Genomic DNA, 17121 nt, shown 5'->3' on the forward strand with positions numbered 1-17121 from the left:
CAACGCTTTTTAAGAGGGTCTGCTTAGCGAAGCACAGAACCCGGGAGTGGTTCAGTTAGCGCATGCGCGAGGGGCGAGGATGCTAGCGCCAGAAAAGGCCGTCGCCTCGGGCCGGGCCTGGAGGGCGGGAGTAGCGGAGGCGCTCAGTCCTTGGACTTCCGGGGAGGGGCGCGGTGGAGGGGGTGGGAGGTGTTGGAGCGTCTCTAGCCCCCTCCCTCTACGCCTCAGGCCAGGCCATCGGGGTGGAGGGGGGCGCTCCCTCCTCCCGTACAGCTGGGGGCGCTGCGGGCCTGGCGGCGGGCGGCTGCTGTTGCTGCTGTGGTCGCCGCGGCCGCGGGGGCTGAGCAGAGGGGGGCGCTGCCTCCTCCGGAGCGGCGGGGGGCGCTGCGGGCCGGGCGGCGGGGGTGGCCCGGGCCGGCACCGAGCTCGGCGAGGCGGATGGAGAGTCTGGCCGAGGCCGGCGGTGCCGCCTCCTCGTCGGGCTGGGGACGGCGGGCCGAGGCCTTTGTGTGAGGAGGAGGAGGCGGCGGCGGCGACGGAGGCGGCGATGGTGCTCTGGACCCCGCGGAGCCGGGTAAGGAGTCCGGGCCAAGGCCCAACCCCCGCCCCCGGGCCCGCCGGGGCCTCCCTTCGCCCTCCCCCTCCCGCTGAGCCCCCCCATCCGTGCCCAGCTCCCCAAATCCTGAGAACGGCCGACCTCCCCCCCCCAAGCCAGGACCCTGCCCCCGCCCCCCGGCTGCTTTGTGGCTCTGCTGCAAGCTCAGAACCAGTTTGCAGCCACGGTTCATTTTGTTAGTGTCCTTTAGAGGAGGTGCCCCCCCCCCCCCGTCGCCGTCTCCCTCCCCCTCCCCCCAGGGATGCACGGGGCTCCCAAGGAGGATGCTCGGTGAGACGGCCGCAGCACGATGCTTGGGCCCCAGGAAAAGTTGGGAGCCCCCCCCAGCTGCTCGCGCGGGGAATATTCTTGGGGAGCGCTTCCCTAGGAGAGGTCAGGTTGCTCCGAGAAGTCAATAGCAAAGTGAGATTAAGCTTGAACACATAATAAGGAGCGCATCCTTCAGGGCCAGGCAGAATTCACGGAGGAGGAAGGGAGCGATGTTGGAAAAGTTTTTTCAAGACCGTCTCTTCTGTTAGAGCGAGGTCTGTATTGTGTTAGGGCAGCTGAGAAGAAACCAGCTTAAGAATAAGGCTGTGAAAGGGCAGATAGGTATCTATTTTATACTGAAATCCTGTGAAACACCCAATTCCATTCTGCGTTTTATTTGCTTTTTTAACCAATATTGCATCTTTAAATGTTTTAACAACATCCCCCGAAGGCAAGAAGTGTAGTGTCCAGATGGTGGAGGTAGACGGAAGTTTAAATAGTTGTTAGAAGCTTAGAATAGTGCGGGGAGTGGAAGGAATTCAGGAAAATAGTAGGAGCTGAAGGGACAGAGCTGTGAGGCAGATCCAATAGAAGAACATGCCTGTAGTTTTCCTTAAGTAATAACTAATTTTGCTGAGGTATTTTGAAGGCAGTAGGGGAAAAAACAATTTAGTGAGACAAAAGAACCTATTTAGGAGAATGAGATAAGAGAAAAAGGAAAAGTTGAACTTACTGATCTAGGAGTGAAACTAAATACTGTATTAGAAAGAGTATTCTTGACTGATTCTTATGGGATAGTTACAGGAGAACTTTTTGCCTTACCTTTACCCTGCCTTAACAACTCTATAAGGTATACCTGCTGTGTATTTGCTGACAACTGTTGGGTTTTTGTCATGGTCAGTGGCCGTGCTTTTGAATTTCTACCAACATTTTCTCTGTAGCATACTGAAGTCCCTTCCATCACCCTGCCAACACTCTATACACTCTCTCTCTCTCTCTCTCTCTCTCTCTCTCTCTCTTTCTCTGACTGAAGCTTTGAAGTGATGAGATTGATTTGTGATATTTTCTTCTCCAGAGCCCATTGTCCTGCAGACGTTTGGAAATCTATCTCCTCATGTCATCCACAGATTAATGGTGCTGATAAGGTCGAAACTTTATAGGATCTGCTAAAATGGGCATGAGGATCAAACTACACAGCACCAATCACCCCAACAACCTACTGAAGGAGCTCAACAAGTGCAGGCTCTCAGAGACCATGTGTGATGTTACCATTGTGGTAGGAAGCCGCTCGTTCCCGGCTCACAAGGCTGTGCTTGCCTGTGCAGCAGGTTACTTCCAGAACCTTTTCCTGAATGCCGGACTAGATGCTGCCAGGACCTATGTAGTGGACTTTATCACCCCAGCCAACTTTGAGAAAATCTTGAGCTTTGTCTACACATCAGAACTCTTCACTGACTTGATCAATGTGGGTGTCATCTATGAGGTAGCTGAGCGCTTGGGCATGGAAGATCTCCTCAAGGCTTGCCACTCCACTTTCCCTGACCTAGAGAGCACAGTTGTGACTAAGCCACCCACCAGCTCCAGTGAAGGCCGTTCTAGCACCCAAAGCAGCACTTCAGCCGAACCAGCTCATTCCCTTGGAGAACTCCGAAGTGTTGGAGACCAGTTTGGTCCTGACAGGAATTACATCTTGCACAGTGATGTTGGGATAAACTATAAAGAGGAGAGAAACCCTTCCGGTGACAGCAACCACAGCCTGCCTCTGTTACACCAGCCACCACTATCTAAGACAGAAGAGCATGACGCCCCTGTCTCGTTCACTTCAGTTACAAGCATGGTAGCTCAGCCAGGCCTTGGTACCCTCAGTATAGGCACACCAGCTAATTCGAGCTCCTTCCAGCCTTTCAAGGTTCAGAGCAATGGGGACTTTGGCAAAAATAGCTACTTTACCCCTGATAACCCATTGGATATCTCCACAGGGAGTAACTCCTGTCCAAGCAACAGTGACCACTCCAAAGATCAGGGGTTTGGGCAAATGGATGAACTGCAGTTGGAGGAGCTTGGGGAAGATGACTTGCAGTTTGAAGATCCTGGAGAAGACCTAGTTCCAACAGATGAAGTGATAGAGTTGAGTGACGACAGTGAGGAGGAGCTAACATTTGGAGAAAATGAAAACCGAGAGAGTAAGGCCATGCCCTGCCAGGTGTGTAAGAAAGTGCTAGAGCCCAACATTCAGCTGATCCGGCAGCATGCTCGGGACCATGTGGACCTGCTGACGGGCAACTGCAAGGTCTGTGAGACCCACTTCCAGGACCGAAACTCAAGGGTTACCCATGTCCTGTCTCACATTGGCATTTTTCTCTTTTCCTGTGATATGTGTGAAACCAAATTCTTCACCCAGTGGCAGCTGACCCTTCACCGAAGGGATGGAGTATTCGACAACAATATTATTGTTCATCCCAGTGATCCACTACCTGGGAAGCTTGGTCTTTTTGTGGGGGGAACTAGCCCAGAGCTAAAGTGTGCTGCTTGTGGGAAGGTAATGGTCAGAGATTTCCACATGGTACGGGGTCACATTCTAGACCACTTAAACTTGAAGGGCCAAGCCTGTAGTGTTTGTGACCAGCGCCACCTCAGTCTCTGCAGCCTCATGTGGCACACTCTTTCCCACCTGGGCATTTCTGTCTTCTCATGCTCTGTCTGTGCCAATAGCTTTGTAGACCGGCACCTCTTGGAGAAGCACATGGCTGTTCACCAGAGCCTGGAAGATACACTCTTCCATTGCCACTACTGCAGCCAGAGCTTCAAGTCAGAGGCTGCATACCGATACCACGTCAGCCAGCACAAGTGCAGTGGAGGAAGCAGCCTTGACTCAAGATCTGGTTTTGGAGATCGATTACAGCATCCGGCTTTTCAGAAGCGGAAATTGCCATCAGATGAGTTCCTGAGTGAGGAGCTGGCCCTGCAGAGCCAATCTGGGAATAGCAAATATAGCTGCAAAGTATGTGGCAAGAGGTTTGCTCACACAAGTGAGTTCAACTACCATCGGCGAATACACACAGGAGAAAAGCCCTACCAGTGCAAGGTGTGCCATAAGTTCTTCCGTGGCCGGTCGACCATTAAATGCCACCTGAAGACACACTCGGGTGCCCTCATGTACCGCTGTACAGTCTGTGGCCACTACAGCTCCACCCTCAATCTCATGAGCAAGCACATAACTGTGCATAAGGGCAGCCTTCCACCTGACTTCACCATTGAACAGACATTCATGTACATTATCCATTCCAAAGAGGCGGAGAAGAACCTGGACAGCTGATTGGGCTACATTAGACCTGAGGGCCTGGTCCCAAAAAAGTAGCCAGGATGTTGCTTTTCCAATGGCCTGACTGAAGTTACAATTTGCCTTGCTAGGAATTCCAATTCACGTTGTGTTAAAGAAAGAAAGGAAAGAAATAGCACACAAACTGAGAAATCATTTTTGAAAAGCAATGACCCTACCATGTTTACCTCCACACCTGCTCGTGGCTGGCAGAGGCCACGTTTTTGGTTCTTTGGGGAGCTGGGATTGTGATCTAGTAACAGAGACTGGAATTGATTTCAACTAGGTCCTTACTCCCCAGACTCCCTAGTTTTAGTTCACTGTTAGGTTTTATGCTGCTAAGAATCCAACCCACAGCCTCAATGAAAAGGGGAGGTGAGAAGAAGTCTTCAAACTGCTTTTTAGTTTCACTGTAGGCATTACGACAGCTCTGTGGCCTCCAGCAGGATTAACCAGTTCCAAAGATGATCCCAGAATTGTGATCATTCAGAGAGTCCAACTAGTCTAGACAGCCCACCTCATAGTTTTGGCCTTTAAGGTGTTGGTGCTAGCCTACCACACAGACTTACCGAAAGTCCCTTTAACTGTTAAAAGTAGTTGGACAGGATGAAGAACCTTTGAATTGAAGTGAGGGCTTTGTATCTAGAAAAAGGAGTAAGACAGAAAGTTTAGAGATGATGAAGCCTAGCCCAGAAGGAGTTAACCTGTAGAGTCATTTGAAACTGGGTGTAGGTGTGGGCAGTAAGGTGGATTTCTTTCCTCCTCATTTCCAAAGAAAAATGGTTTTAGGGTGTGCCAGCCAAGGCTTTGAGGACTTCCCCAAGGGGACAGGGGTAGTGAACCACCCTAATGTAAACATCTGTCACTCTGTTCCCCTCTATCCATCCATGGGTATTAGAGGGTGAACCTTGGACACCCTGGGGGAGAGGTTGTAACATTTCTTTCAGCAGTAATCTTGCCTTAATTTTCACCCAGTCTCCCACCCAAAAAGTGTATGTCTTGGCCCATAGTTAAGATGGGAAAAAAAACCCTGTTGTGATGGAGTGGTTGGTCCTGGGAGTCCTTCAGAGTTGATGGGACCAGTTAATAATAGTGGCATTTCATTGGTGGGGTGTGAGTTTTTACTGTCTGTTTTAATCAGGTAACGGTTTTTTTGTTCTGTTTCTTTTTACATGCACTAACAGGCAGGAGGCAAGCCGTGCTTTAATAGCCCACCTTTTACTTGCTGGAATTCATCCTGGTTTGTCTGTGTGTCACCCCTAGGGGGTACTATTGGATGGACCTAACCAGTCCACAGGAACTGGCTGATCCTCTTTTTACTTTGTTTATGAAAGGGTCATGCCCAAAGAAGGAGGGAGGGAGAGAGGGATCCCTCTGAACTAGATCTAGATCACAAGGTAGCACCCTCAACCAGAGTTGCCCTCAGTAACTCATACTACCTCACCCAGAGCAAATGCGCTGGGAGCTCACAGCCACAGCCCCACACACTGCCACCTGTGTGAATTTGGCAATGCCCAGTGCCATTTCACAAGCAAGTGATTTTAATTAACCCTCAAAGCCTTTTGAAACTATAATATTTATTATTTTTGTATGCAGATCATCCAGCATCCACTTTGTATGACAGATTTCTGGAAAATGAGGTTCCCAGCAGTGAGTGTCCCAGGAGATAATTCTGAACCAGGGATTTTGGTGATGGGCACAATCTAGCCAAGAACAAGCCAAATAGACCTTAACCTAGCTAATCTGTACTGAGAGGTGCCCTCCTCTCACAGATGGGGGAATCATTTCCCTTTCCCCAAACAGATTCCTTACTAGGGTAATAATCCTAGAGTGCACTTTCAAGAATGGCCTAACCTCCTAGGAGTCTGGGAACAAAGAACACCCTAATAATGGAAACTTGTGAACTTCCTAATTCTTTCATCCCTCTTCCCAAATTCCCAGGCAGAGTTATCTGAGAGGTTTCTAAGGAAGGCAGGGGACCAGGTTCAATAGGCCAGGATTTCTTGGTGGACAGCTTTGAACCCCTTCCTAAATTAGGAAATTGTCCTTTTCTTCTTAATAAATAGCAAGATGGGCAAGCCAAAGTTCCCCATCTATTGACTTGCTGATGCTTTGCCTCAAGGTGCTGTTGTCTCTTAACTGGAGCCCCTTTTCTAGTGCTGAAACAGTGAAAGCGGTATCTTACTCAGAAGCAGAACAACTCTTTTCTCTATAGTGTCTGTTCAGGCAGATGGGATGTGGTGGTGAGGGGACATGAACAGGAGCCATTGTAGGTCCACTTTCTACCATCTACCACCAACCTGTTTGAGTCTTACTTGAAAGACTCACTATGAAAATTGTACTGGTGCCTCTTTCTTGTTGACAGGCCCTTCCTTTTCCCCTTCCCCTTCATCATTATAAATATAAAAGGTTAACTTGATATAAAAGTTACAGATGGTCAGGCATCCACCAAACTTGCCTAACCTGAGTAAGTTTCTCTCCCTGGTATGCCCTACCTCTCCCCTGACCCCCACTCCCAACTCCAAGCTGCAGTTGGAAAAGTAGGTGATTCTTAGATGGCAGGATTTAGAAGAAGCAATATTAATTAGGGCCTAGTCAAAGGGGCATGCTAGAGAAATCCCTTTTTTGTATCCAAGAGCTTTTTGGGTGCTGAGTGGTCTGTGAATTTTAACTGAAGCTGTGAAGTTTTTGTTTTCTTTTAGTAAACCAAATAAAAACACACCCCAGAAACTTTTCCCCTAAAACACTAAGCAAAAGACTGTAGTCCCTTATTCCTGGCCCAAAGCCAGGAGGAAAAACCACCCCCACGGCATTCCTCCCCTACTGAAAGGGTGATATATGTGTGCTCAGTCCCAGTCAGACATGTAGCAGCACCAGTAACTAGTGAGGCTTCTTAACCAAATCACTATGCTCTGTACTCACCCATATTCATTTTTGGACCTCTTCTTTTATGTTTGGGGCTTTCTATTTCCTCTCCCTGCCAGCTCACCTTATTCTGAACTGGTTCTCTTTTAACACCATAGTCTCGTAGCAAGCGATACTGTAGTAGAATTTTTTTTTAATCTGGAGTCTTGTTTAGAGCTTTCGAATTCATTTGGTTTTTTAACCCACCCTTTCCCCCTTCTTAGAACACAGTATTCTGCCCTTATGTGCTGTCTAGTCTCTCCTTGACGATGAGTCTCCTCTGTTCTTCCTTATTCCTGTCCTGCCAACCCAGGGTCTGGGTTCAGAATTTAAGAAGTCTCCTCAGTTCCCGTAGGTGGTTAGGAATAGAGACCTGGTCAAGTGAGGCCCTTTTCTGGGAGAAAGGCTCCTGGAGGGTTTGGAAGAGGGTCAGCATTCTTCCTGACTTCCTCTCCTAAAATGTACCAGGTACCTTCTCAACAGATTTTTTTTTTCTTTTCTTTTTTTTTGCTACTGATGAATTCTCCCCCAGCCATTTCACCTGGCCTCTGGTTCCCTATTCCATGGGCTGCTCAGCTTTGGAAGTGAAAAAATGTTATTTAAAGCTATTTATGTAGATGGACACACTGAATTTTCTAGATGGGGGCAAGGGGTCTCGAATGACATGGAAACCCCTACACAGCTCTTCTGGCTCTGTCCCTAAATCATGTACTGAGAGGAGCACAGATAGGAAATAGCAACTCAGTGTTAGTTTCCATGTGATTACCCATTTTAAAGTCAACATCAGGATGAAAATGAAAGTGAATTTTTGATTTTGATGTTTCCTTAAAATCCTTCCCCTTCCCAGTCCATCCTTCCTTGCTCCTATATCTGAAGGCTCTTTCATAAAGCAGAGAAGAGTTGTCATTGACATCTAACCCCTTTCATTAAATTAATTGTAGGTACTGACCTCCTAATATTTAAGTGTTTACTATCTATTGCTGTAAAGTTTTGTATATTTTGTAAACTTCTTTTCCCAAATAGTAGATGTCTAAAATCGTTGTACATCTGATTCTTTTATACTCCATTGTTCAGCACAAAGTGTGGTTTTTATTTAGAATAAAAAAAAGGAAATTTGAGGTGTACTTGTGTCTTTCCCTTAATGTTTGAGAATATTCCCATGCTTCTGAACTTGGATTTTGTGGGCTGGGCACCTCACTGCTGCTGTCAAACTTCCCCAGACAAAAAACCAAAGTGCTTTCAAGTCCCATGTTTCCTTTTCCAGTCTTGAGGATTTCCTATTCAAGATTGAGATGAACTTGTTATCTTAACCAAATGAAAAATGAAATAAGTGAACCAGTTTTGCCCTGGAGGAATCCTTAATTACATCTTTCACCTGCCCATAGGTGGAATTTGTATCTAGAAAGTTAGCTGCATATTAGACCAGAACAAGTATTGACTAGGAGACAACTAGTACCATTCAATTCCTTATGGTTTCTAGGTTGTATGGGGAAATAGAGATTAAACAGAGGAACACTGAAAGGAGTTTAGGGAGCAATAGAGGTTTGGTGTAAAATTCTACGAAGTTATTAAAAATGTATTCCCATGAACAGAAACTTGCACCTCCTTTCAGTGTTAAAGTTCATCTTGGAGGACTTTGGGTCAGTACTGGAGAAAGATAGATCAAATGAGCCCTTCTAGTCTCTATTCTGTTATCCCATAAAATAGAAAGATTCCTGTACTGAATTGTGCTATCTGAATGGCAGCTGGCCACTACATTATTGGTGCTGTGAGACTAGCAAGGTCTTGGGAGAAGTGGTCTGTGTGATAACTTAGGATGTGACCAGCAGTCTAGGATTGGGAAGTGTTTACTGGGATAGCCAGCAGCACCCCAGCTTAGAGAAGTAATGACATTTTCCAAGGGACCAGATCTTGCGTTTTCATATAGGAAAAAAGATTTTTTTAAGTCTTTTCCTGGAAATATGATCAACCCTGAGCATTTGGCCTATATAGCTCAAGATCATTTTAGGGGTGGACCTGGTAAGCACTGAGGAGAATTAACCATGAAGTCCTGGCTATAGATTACCAACCATCCTTCCATGGAGACACTCTACATTTAATCGCATTGGAGTACATGTTTAATATATCTGGTGAATGGGTTCGACTTTCTAGGAGTAAAGGATAAAAATCCAAAGTACAAGGATGGTTATTCTAGATCACAGATTCTTAAACCGTTTTTGTTGGCAATCTAGTGAAACCTCTGGACTCCCTCTCAGAATAATGTTTTTAAATGCACAAAATAAAATATAGGGTTACAAAGGAAATCAATGATATTGAAATACATTTATCAAAATACTTTAGAAAACAAATTCATGGACTTCAGGTTACAAACTCCTGTTCTGGGAGAGATTCTGTGCCTACCAATTGCTTTCATCAGGGGGAGTAACTGGTGGGTAAAGAGGGTGTGTACCAGACATTGAGTTCATGATTGCTTATCCTTGGGGAGAATTATGAAGCCAGGAATTGCCAAAGGCAACAGAGACTAGTTTGGCTAGCCTAAAAACCTCTCATTAATAGTAATACAATTCTTCAAATTAACTTGCCCTTTCTCCAGGCTAAATGTGTAGGTAAGTTGTTGATACATCTACACAGAAAAGTGAAGTGCACATTTGCCTTAAAAGAAATACAAAAAGGAGAACAGAATTGAAATGAATGTTATAACTGGTTTGTAGGTCCCAATACTGAACTTTCCAGCCCATGCCAGGGGAACACTGGGGAGTGATGAAGACCAAGCTGAGCTATTTCTAGCAGTCTTGGGGGTAGAAGTGTCATCTTGGCCCAGCTTCATGACACTTGCATTAAACTCCAGACATTTGGGCAGCTTCCTCTCTCTTGTCTCCCCTACCTCTGCCTTACTTATCCTTAACACTAAAGATATCTACTCTTAGTTCAAAACAGTGGGACCTTGGGGATATCCTGCTTGTGGCCTCCCAGCTCCTTGGCCTCTAGCATCCTGTCCTCAGATCCAGGATAGTTCAGTGAATTCAATATATAAGCAAAAAAAAAGGTCTGAGGCTACTGCCAGGTTTGTCCTGGTTAGGGTGATTTATGGTGTGTTTCCAGCTTCCTTTGCCAAGTCTCTTTCCATCTCCCTGCCCTTCCCTCCCTCCCCTACCACTTTGAAGTACCAGTTATTCCGGGGTCCAGATGATTCTCACTTTTGTTCCCTTCTCCCTGCCCATATTACAGATACTTCTGAAGAATTTTGCCTGATTCCAAACCCATAGAGAGAGAAATTGAATTGGACAAATGGTCATAACAATTCTGTGGGCCTGGTCCCAATTTCAATATGTACAAGAATTAGCACTCTGTGCTAATTACTGTACATAAATACCCCATCTCTTGCCTTCAGGTTCTTCCTCCTCCCTTGCTTTTTGTTATTGTTTGATCATTTCAGTTGTGTCCAACTCTTTGTGACTCCACTTGCTTTTTTGAATTCCTTTTAAGTCTGGAAAACTGACACTCCTCAGCAGGAAAGTTTAAAACAGGAATCCATCAGAGTTGGGCATATCAGATTGAGGGATGGGGCAAGATGAGGTGTTTAGAATTAAGGAAGGATGAGGCACATTCCTGAAAGTGTAGGCCCAGATATGTCAGGGGGTTGGGAGTAGAGGGTCGAGAGGGTCTTACCTAGTTGGTTTGGGCTCCCTCCTTAGTAATGACAATTGAATGCTTGGTAGTGGAGGAGGAGGAAGAACCCCTGCCTTTCCTGGCCTGGTCCTTGGGAATATAATGGACCACAGCTCCCATCAGTCGGCTACGAAAGCTAGGACTAAGAAAGTTGTAGAGGATAGGGTTAGCAACACAGTGCAGCATTGATAAACAGTCAATGACATCATAGAAGAAGTAGAGGACATGGACCATGTAGCAGTGGAGGATGATATGGTTCCCATGTAGCGTGAGCAGCAGCAACGTTACATGGTAGGGCACCCAGCAGACCACAAAAACAGCCACATAGGCACAAACCAATAGTCCGTGGCGCCGAGCCTCTGGCCGTCCCACCCGATGTAGCTGGTAAACAGTCAGTGCATTAAAGATTACCATTAGTGGAAAAGGCAGTAAGAAGCCCAGGACTATGGTGGAGAAGGTCACAGCCAGTGCCCACGTGCTATATGTTTCAAATGGTGCCAAGAACAGGCACATCGGATCTGTGGCTTCTATCAGATGGATATGAACTACCTCTGGCAGTGGGATGAGGGCAGACAGGATCCAAACACCTGCACATATGCCTTTCCGAACCCGGTGCTGATTTTGCTGCCAGAAAGGGGAGGAGTAGGCGAGTGTGACATACCGGTCTATGCTGAGGCAGGTTAGGAAAAAGATACTGCTATACATGTTGGCAAAGTAAAAGTAGTGTGTGAAACGGCAGAAGAAGCTGCCCCACAACCATGTGTAGTCCAGGGTGACTTCCAGCATCCACACAGGCAGAGACAGGATGATACCCAAGTCAGCCACAGACATGTTGAAGACATAGAGATTGAGCAGTTTCCCTTGGCCCAGGGTTTTCCAGTTGATGTAGATAACTAGCAGGTTCTCCACTAGCCCAACCACAAAGATGGCTAAGTAGAGTACAAAGAGGACCACACGCTTGGCATTTTCACTGAGCTTGACTTCACACTCGGAAAAGGTATGATTGAAGAAATGTATCAGTTCTGTCCAGTTATGGAGGTCATCCAAGTCACTGAAGAGCATCGAAGAGGGTGTGTCAGAAGGACTGGGCCCCATCATGGAACTGGGACTGGTTGACATGGGGGTGGCAAGTACCTATAAGAAGCGTGATGGAGAGAGAAGGGAGACAGATAAAATCATGCAGATGATAAAAGGGGCTGGGATGTAGAAGATAGCTGTTGGTAGGATTTCAGAGTCTGAGAGAAGACAAGGGAAGGAGGAACCGGGAGAAGGAAACAGTCAGAGACTACAGGCTATTACTTTAAATGCATAACAATTGTGTTTTGATTTTGACTCAAAAGCCAAGATGCTTTAATGAATAGTCCTATAGTTCCTAGGAGTTCCTAAGGATTGTATGTGTCCCAAAGAATTTCTTACTGTAAACCAGTGTACTCTCCCCATACCCCTCTCCTTTCAACACTCCTCTAGCCTCCCTGGGTTCCTGCTATCAATCTGAAGTGCCCCTTACATACTGCTGGCCTCTCAAACCTCTGATTTACAGGTATGGAAATATACATAGCATCCTATCTCTGATCCATCCCAGGACAAATATGAATCATTGCATGAAAGCAGAACTGTTAAAAAGCCTAGAAAATGGAACCTTTTTGTGTGTCATCAACATGTTTGGTAGTCTGGTGAAGCCTATCAGCCCCTTCTCAGAATAATGTTTTGTTTTTTAAAAATCATAATTGAAGGAAGTGCTAAATTTCAGTTACAGCTTAATAAAAATAAAAGGCTAATTTTTTCTATCAAAGTTCATAGACTTCTTGAAATCTATCTGTGGACCCCAGGTTTTAAAACCCCTGGTCCAGTAGAATCCCAGAATATTAGAGTCTAAAGATCATCTGGTTTAACTCCCTCATTTTACAGGTAAAACAACTGAGGCCCAGATCAGGGAAATGACTTCCCCAAAATGAGCTAGAATCCCCTCCAGTTCAGGACTCTTTCCTCTTTCTCCCTCCTCCAGAAGCAGGGCTTCATTTTGGGGAACACTTACCTAAAGCTCAGCTTGTTTATCTGGGGCTGCAAGGGTGTGTCCTGTTCTGAGAGTCCGAGAAGAGCCAGAGAGGTTATGGCAATGGGGGTGTGGGCTTAGCCGCTGTGCTTCTCTTCTCAGGGCCGCCCTCCTTATTCAGGAAACAGACCTCACTGGCTGACATTCTGTGGGAGGGGGCCAGGGGCTTTCCTGCAAGAGATGGACAAAAAATGGCAAAAGGATCAGGCCTTTCTGCTGCTTCCTTCCCTCCCCTAAGCCTTCCTCACAAGCTTGCTTGGGACCCCATTCTTCACTGCTTGATAACACGGAGGCTGGAAAGAAATCAGATTGTGGGAAAGTCCCTCTCTAATATTTCTCTCTCTCCCCCTTCACATTTGCTCTATAGAGTCTCCCAGAACTGTGAGAATAGGGATGACCGCTCTTCTCTCTCTTTCTGCCAAAGCATAAACTTTGCCTTCTGATCTGAGGATGGGGAAAGGGCCGCAGCTGCGGCAGGAAACAGGGCAAGAAGGACTTCAGACCTATGGGTGGCCGCAGGATGTCTTTTTTCCCTGGAGATCTCTTAGCATTGTGGTATGGAGGAAGAGTATTTGATAGGATAGCCCAGATGTCTATGATCTGCTTTTTCAGCACTTCTCTTTAGGCTGTCTGCATACCAGGAGTGAACTGAGGACTTGAACTTACGTTAGGATCATAGGATTTAGAACTGGGAGGAACCTTAGTTGCAATAGGCCTGGAAAAAGCCAAATGTCCCTCACAGTTTTCAAAAAGAGAAGAGGATGAAGTCTGTAAACCACTGTCTTGTGAGCTTTCCTTTTGATCCTTGGCATAATCCAATTCAACAAACATTTATCAAATGTTTATTTTATGTGTCACATCCAAAAATCACTTGAAAAGTACAAGAATGAAAATTACTTTGATGCCATCGTGGTTATAAGTATCAAGCAAGGTATATTATAAAAAGATGTATTCCGCTTGCCAAAGAGGTTTGCCACTATAATAACTGAATGCTATGAGCTCCTAAATATTGCCAAGTGATCTAAAGTCATAATTACTCAAAAGAATTTGTCCTAAATATCTACACTGGAAGAACCAAGTGGTTTAAGAATGCCTATTGCCCAGACTTTGATGATCAGATGTATTGGCAGAAAATAGAGCTGGTCTTGGACATATATTGCATATGGAAAATTAACTGAATTTTATAAGAACAGAAGATGTATTAAGGAAACTATGAAGTACCTTTATTGACCTTAACATTCTCCCATTTAGCAGGATTGGAAAAAAGAGACACAACAAAGACAAAGTAGACACACCGAGAAAAGGCAGATTTGGGGAGTCTAACACTTTGGGGAATGGAAAAATGTCAGCTACAAGGATCCAGACCCTTTGGAGCCTAGCAGAAAGCTGCACCCGTACCTAAGTAGAGCATCCTAAGGACCCTATGAAGGAAGAAGAGGACCCCAGTAACCAAGAGCTGTGATCTGTTTTTGCCACATGGTCTCTATATGTGTACCTCACTACATTTCTACTTCAGGTTTGAGTCCCCTCTTCCCAGTGACTTGTGTGTTCAGAAAGAAAATGTGCTCTGATTTGGGAGGGATATTTGTACCACCTGTCTTTCTATACCTGCATCGTAAATACCTTTTATAATAGTATTGACACTACTAATGGATCGCCAATGGTTAGCTCACTAGTGGGAGCTCCTGAGTGACAGTACTAGAAATCCTAGCCCCTCAAGGTTGCCTTTGAACCCAGAATGGGGAGTAAGCAGCAACTGCCCCTTTGGGATCTCCATACTCTGAAAGTGAGTGAAGATTGAGTTAGTAGCCCCAGATGGGGTATTACATAGAGAAGTAAAGATTCAGGGAGGAGAGGAGGAGGAAGTGCATGGGGCAACAGCTTGTTAAAAATCCACAAAGATTGTACACCAAGATCAAGGAATAGCTAGTGGTACGGTTTGGCTGGAATGTAGCATTCACAAAGGAGAATAATAGGAAATGAGTCTAAGAAGGTAGTTTGGAGCCAGATGGTGAATATATGTTAGTCTGAGAAGTTGTTTTTTTTTTCCTCTAGAGGCAGTGGGTAGCCACCAAAAATGACTAACAAAGCTTTTGACAAGATCTCTGATGCTCTTCTTGTGGACAAGTTAGAAAGATGTGGGCCAGATTGTAGTATGGTTAAGTAGATTTAGAACTGGTTCAATGATTGGACCTAAAGAGTAGTTATTAATAGGTCACTGTCATTTTGTGGAGAAAGTTCTAATGGAGAACCCTTTAATCCTTTGCTATTTTGAAATAATCTATTTGTATCTTTTTTTAAGAAAAATTACAGATATCTTTGTTTTTTAACATCAATTCTATTCATTATTATATTTCTCCCTTCTTCCCCCTCAAAGAGAGCCATTTCTTATAACAAAGAAGAAAAAACTAAACACCACATCGACCAATTTTGACATTATGTGCAAGCATTCCATACTTAGTATAAGCAGTATAAAGATGGCACTTTATAGGACATTCAACACTTAACAAAAAGCAGTTTACTTAACAATAACCTAAAAAGATTCTCAAGGATACAACATTGGTTCAGTTAATAGGGTTAAATGTAAAGTCCTATTCTTGGATTTAAGAAATCAATTTTGCAAACCTGGAATGGAGAAGCAATGGCTAGGCAAAGGTTTGAGTGAAAGAGATGTATGTAGGGGATGTTAACGGACTGTAAATTCAATGTGAGTTGACTGTATGACATGGGAGAAAGAAAAGCTTCATTGAGAGCCAGAGTACCCAGAATAAGGGAAGTAATATCAATGTTTTGTTCTGCCCTAGTCAAATTTTATCTAGAGGTGCAGAGATCTGGATGCTGCACTTAAGGATAGGCATAGACAAGCTGGAACATTTCTAGAGAAGGCTGAACAGAACTGAGAGGAGACTAGAAACCAGCCTATATGAAGAAGGGCTGCAGGAACTGGGGATGTTGTACCTGGAGGAGGAAAAAACAAACAGATAGCTGTTTGCAAGTATTTGAATTGTTATCATCTGGAAGAATCATTAGAATTTAGGATATACCTAAAGGGCAGTCAATAAGCATTTATTAAGTATTTGCTATGTGCCAAGTACTGTGCTAACCACCAAGAAAAGCAAAACCAGTCCCTGTCCTCATATTGTAATGGCAGAGACAAGATGCAGTTATCTCAATGGGAAGGCTCTGGCATTAAGGGAGAATGGGAAATGCTTCTTGCAGAAGGTGGGATTTTAGCTTAGGAAGCCAGTGAAGGTAAGGAGGGAAAGTATTCCAGATGAGAAGGACTGATGGTGTCACTGCATCTCAGAGTATGTGCAAGGGAGTAAGATGTAAGAAGGCTGGAAAGAGGAAGGGGCCAGGTTATATAAGGCTTTAAATACTGAACAGAGCATTTTACATTTGATCCTGCAGCCACTGGAGTATATTGAATAAGGTAGGAGAGTGGGGAGGGAGGGGATGTCACATGGCCAGACATGCTTTAGGAAGATTGGTAGCTTAGTGAGGGGTGGAACAATGTTTCGGGTAAATAGATTTAACGTAAAGAACATCTTTCCATCAGTGATAGCTGTCCATAAGTGAATGGGCCACCTTGGTTGGTAGTGAGTGACGTAAAACAAAGACTGGAGGAACACTTACTTGCCTGACATCATGGATCTAAAGCTGGCAGGGACCTGGTGCTTTACCAAGCAGAGGCAGGATTTGAACCTGGCTATCTAATTCCAGAGCTAGCTTGGCTTTTTTCCATTGTACCCTCTTAGATATTATAGAAGGAATGCCTGGTCAGATTTGGATTAGACTACATGGTAGGTGAGGCCCACTCTAATCCTAAGATCCTCTAGTCTAACACCATCTCTCCCTACCTCCTGCCATTTTAACAATGAGAAAACTGAGGCCCAGTAAGAGGAAGAGGCTTGCTGAATGTCACACAGCTAGGAATAGCACTGCCAGGATTCAAACTCATGTCCTTTCCCTCCACACCATGCCAGGCTCCCTCAGTAATCCTCTGTGTAATGGGGCCAGCCAATGGGGACCAAGTCCTTCCAGCATTTGCAGTGTGCTCTCATGTCAACCCAAGTGGGAGCCTGGTGAGCTTACTTACAGAGGTGCGTGGTGCCGTCATGGAGGGGCCCTGTCCCTAGTTCAGATCATGTACAAGTATTCTGGGACTGTTTCCTGTCTGTTCACTGTGTGGTGAAGAATTGGCTGCTGAGCCAGAACTGGGAGATCATGGGAAAGGTCTACTAAGAAGTTTTCCCTCCTCTTTCTCTTCCAGCTGACCAGGGGATGACTCTCTGTGCTCCAGGAGGTTAG

The 17121-nt window shown here is 45.4% G+C and overlaps 2 protein-coding genes across 2 annotated transcripts; one reads left to right on the forward strand and one right to left on the reverse strand.

Moving 5' to 3' along the window:
• Positions 1 to 411: 411 nt before the first annotated feature.
• ZBTB39 (zinc finger and BTB domain containing 39) lies at positions 412 to 8214 on the forward strand. The gene is made up of 2 exons (XM_036759473.1): positions 412 to 574; positions 1941 to 8214. The coding sequence occupies exon 2, from the start codon at positions 2037 to 2039 to the stop codon at positions 4179 to 4181; it is 2145 nt and encodes a 714-aa protein (XP_036615368.1). The 5' UTR covers positions 412 to 574; positions 1941 to 2036; the 3' UTR covers positions 4182 to 8214.
• GPR182 (G protein-coupled receptor 182) lies at positions 8158 to 13042 on the reverse strand. The gene is made up of 2 exons (XM_036759474.1): positions 12793 to 13042; positions 8158 to 11891 (listed from the first exon to the last, which is right to left on the reverse strand). The coding sequence occupies exon 2, from the start codon at positions 11874 to 11876 to the stop codon at positions 10758 to 10760; it is 1119 nt and encodes a 372-aa protein (XP_036615369.1). The 5' UTR covers positions 11877 to 11891; positions 12793 to 13042; the 3' UTR covers positions 8158 to 10757.
• Positions 13043 to 17121: the final 4079 nt, after the last annotated feature.

This window comes from Trichosurus vulpecula, chromosome 5 (assembly GCF_011100635.1).
Source record: "Trichosurus vulpecula isolate mTriVul1 chromosome 5, mTriVul1.pri, whole genome shotgun sequence".
Lineage (NCBI taxonomy): Eukaryota > Metazoa > Chordata > Mammalia > Diprotodontia > Phalangeridae > Trichosurus > Trichosurus vulpecula.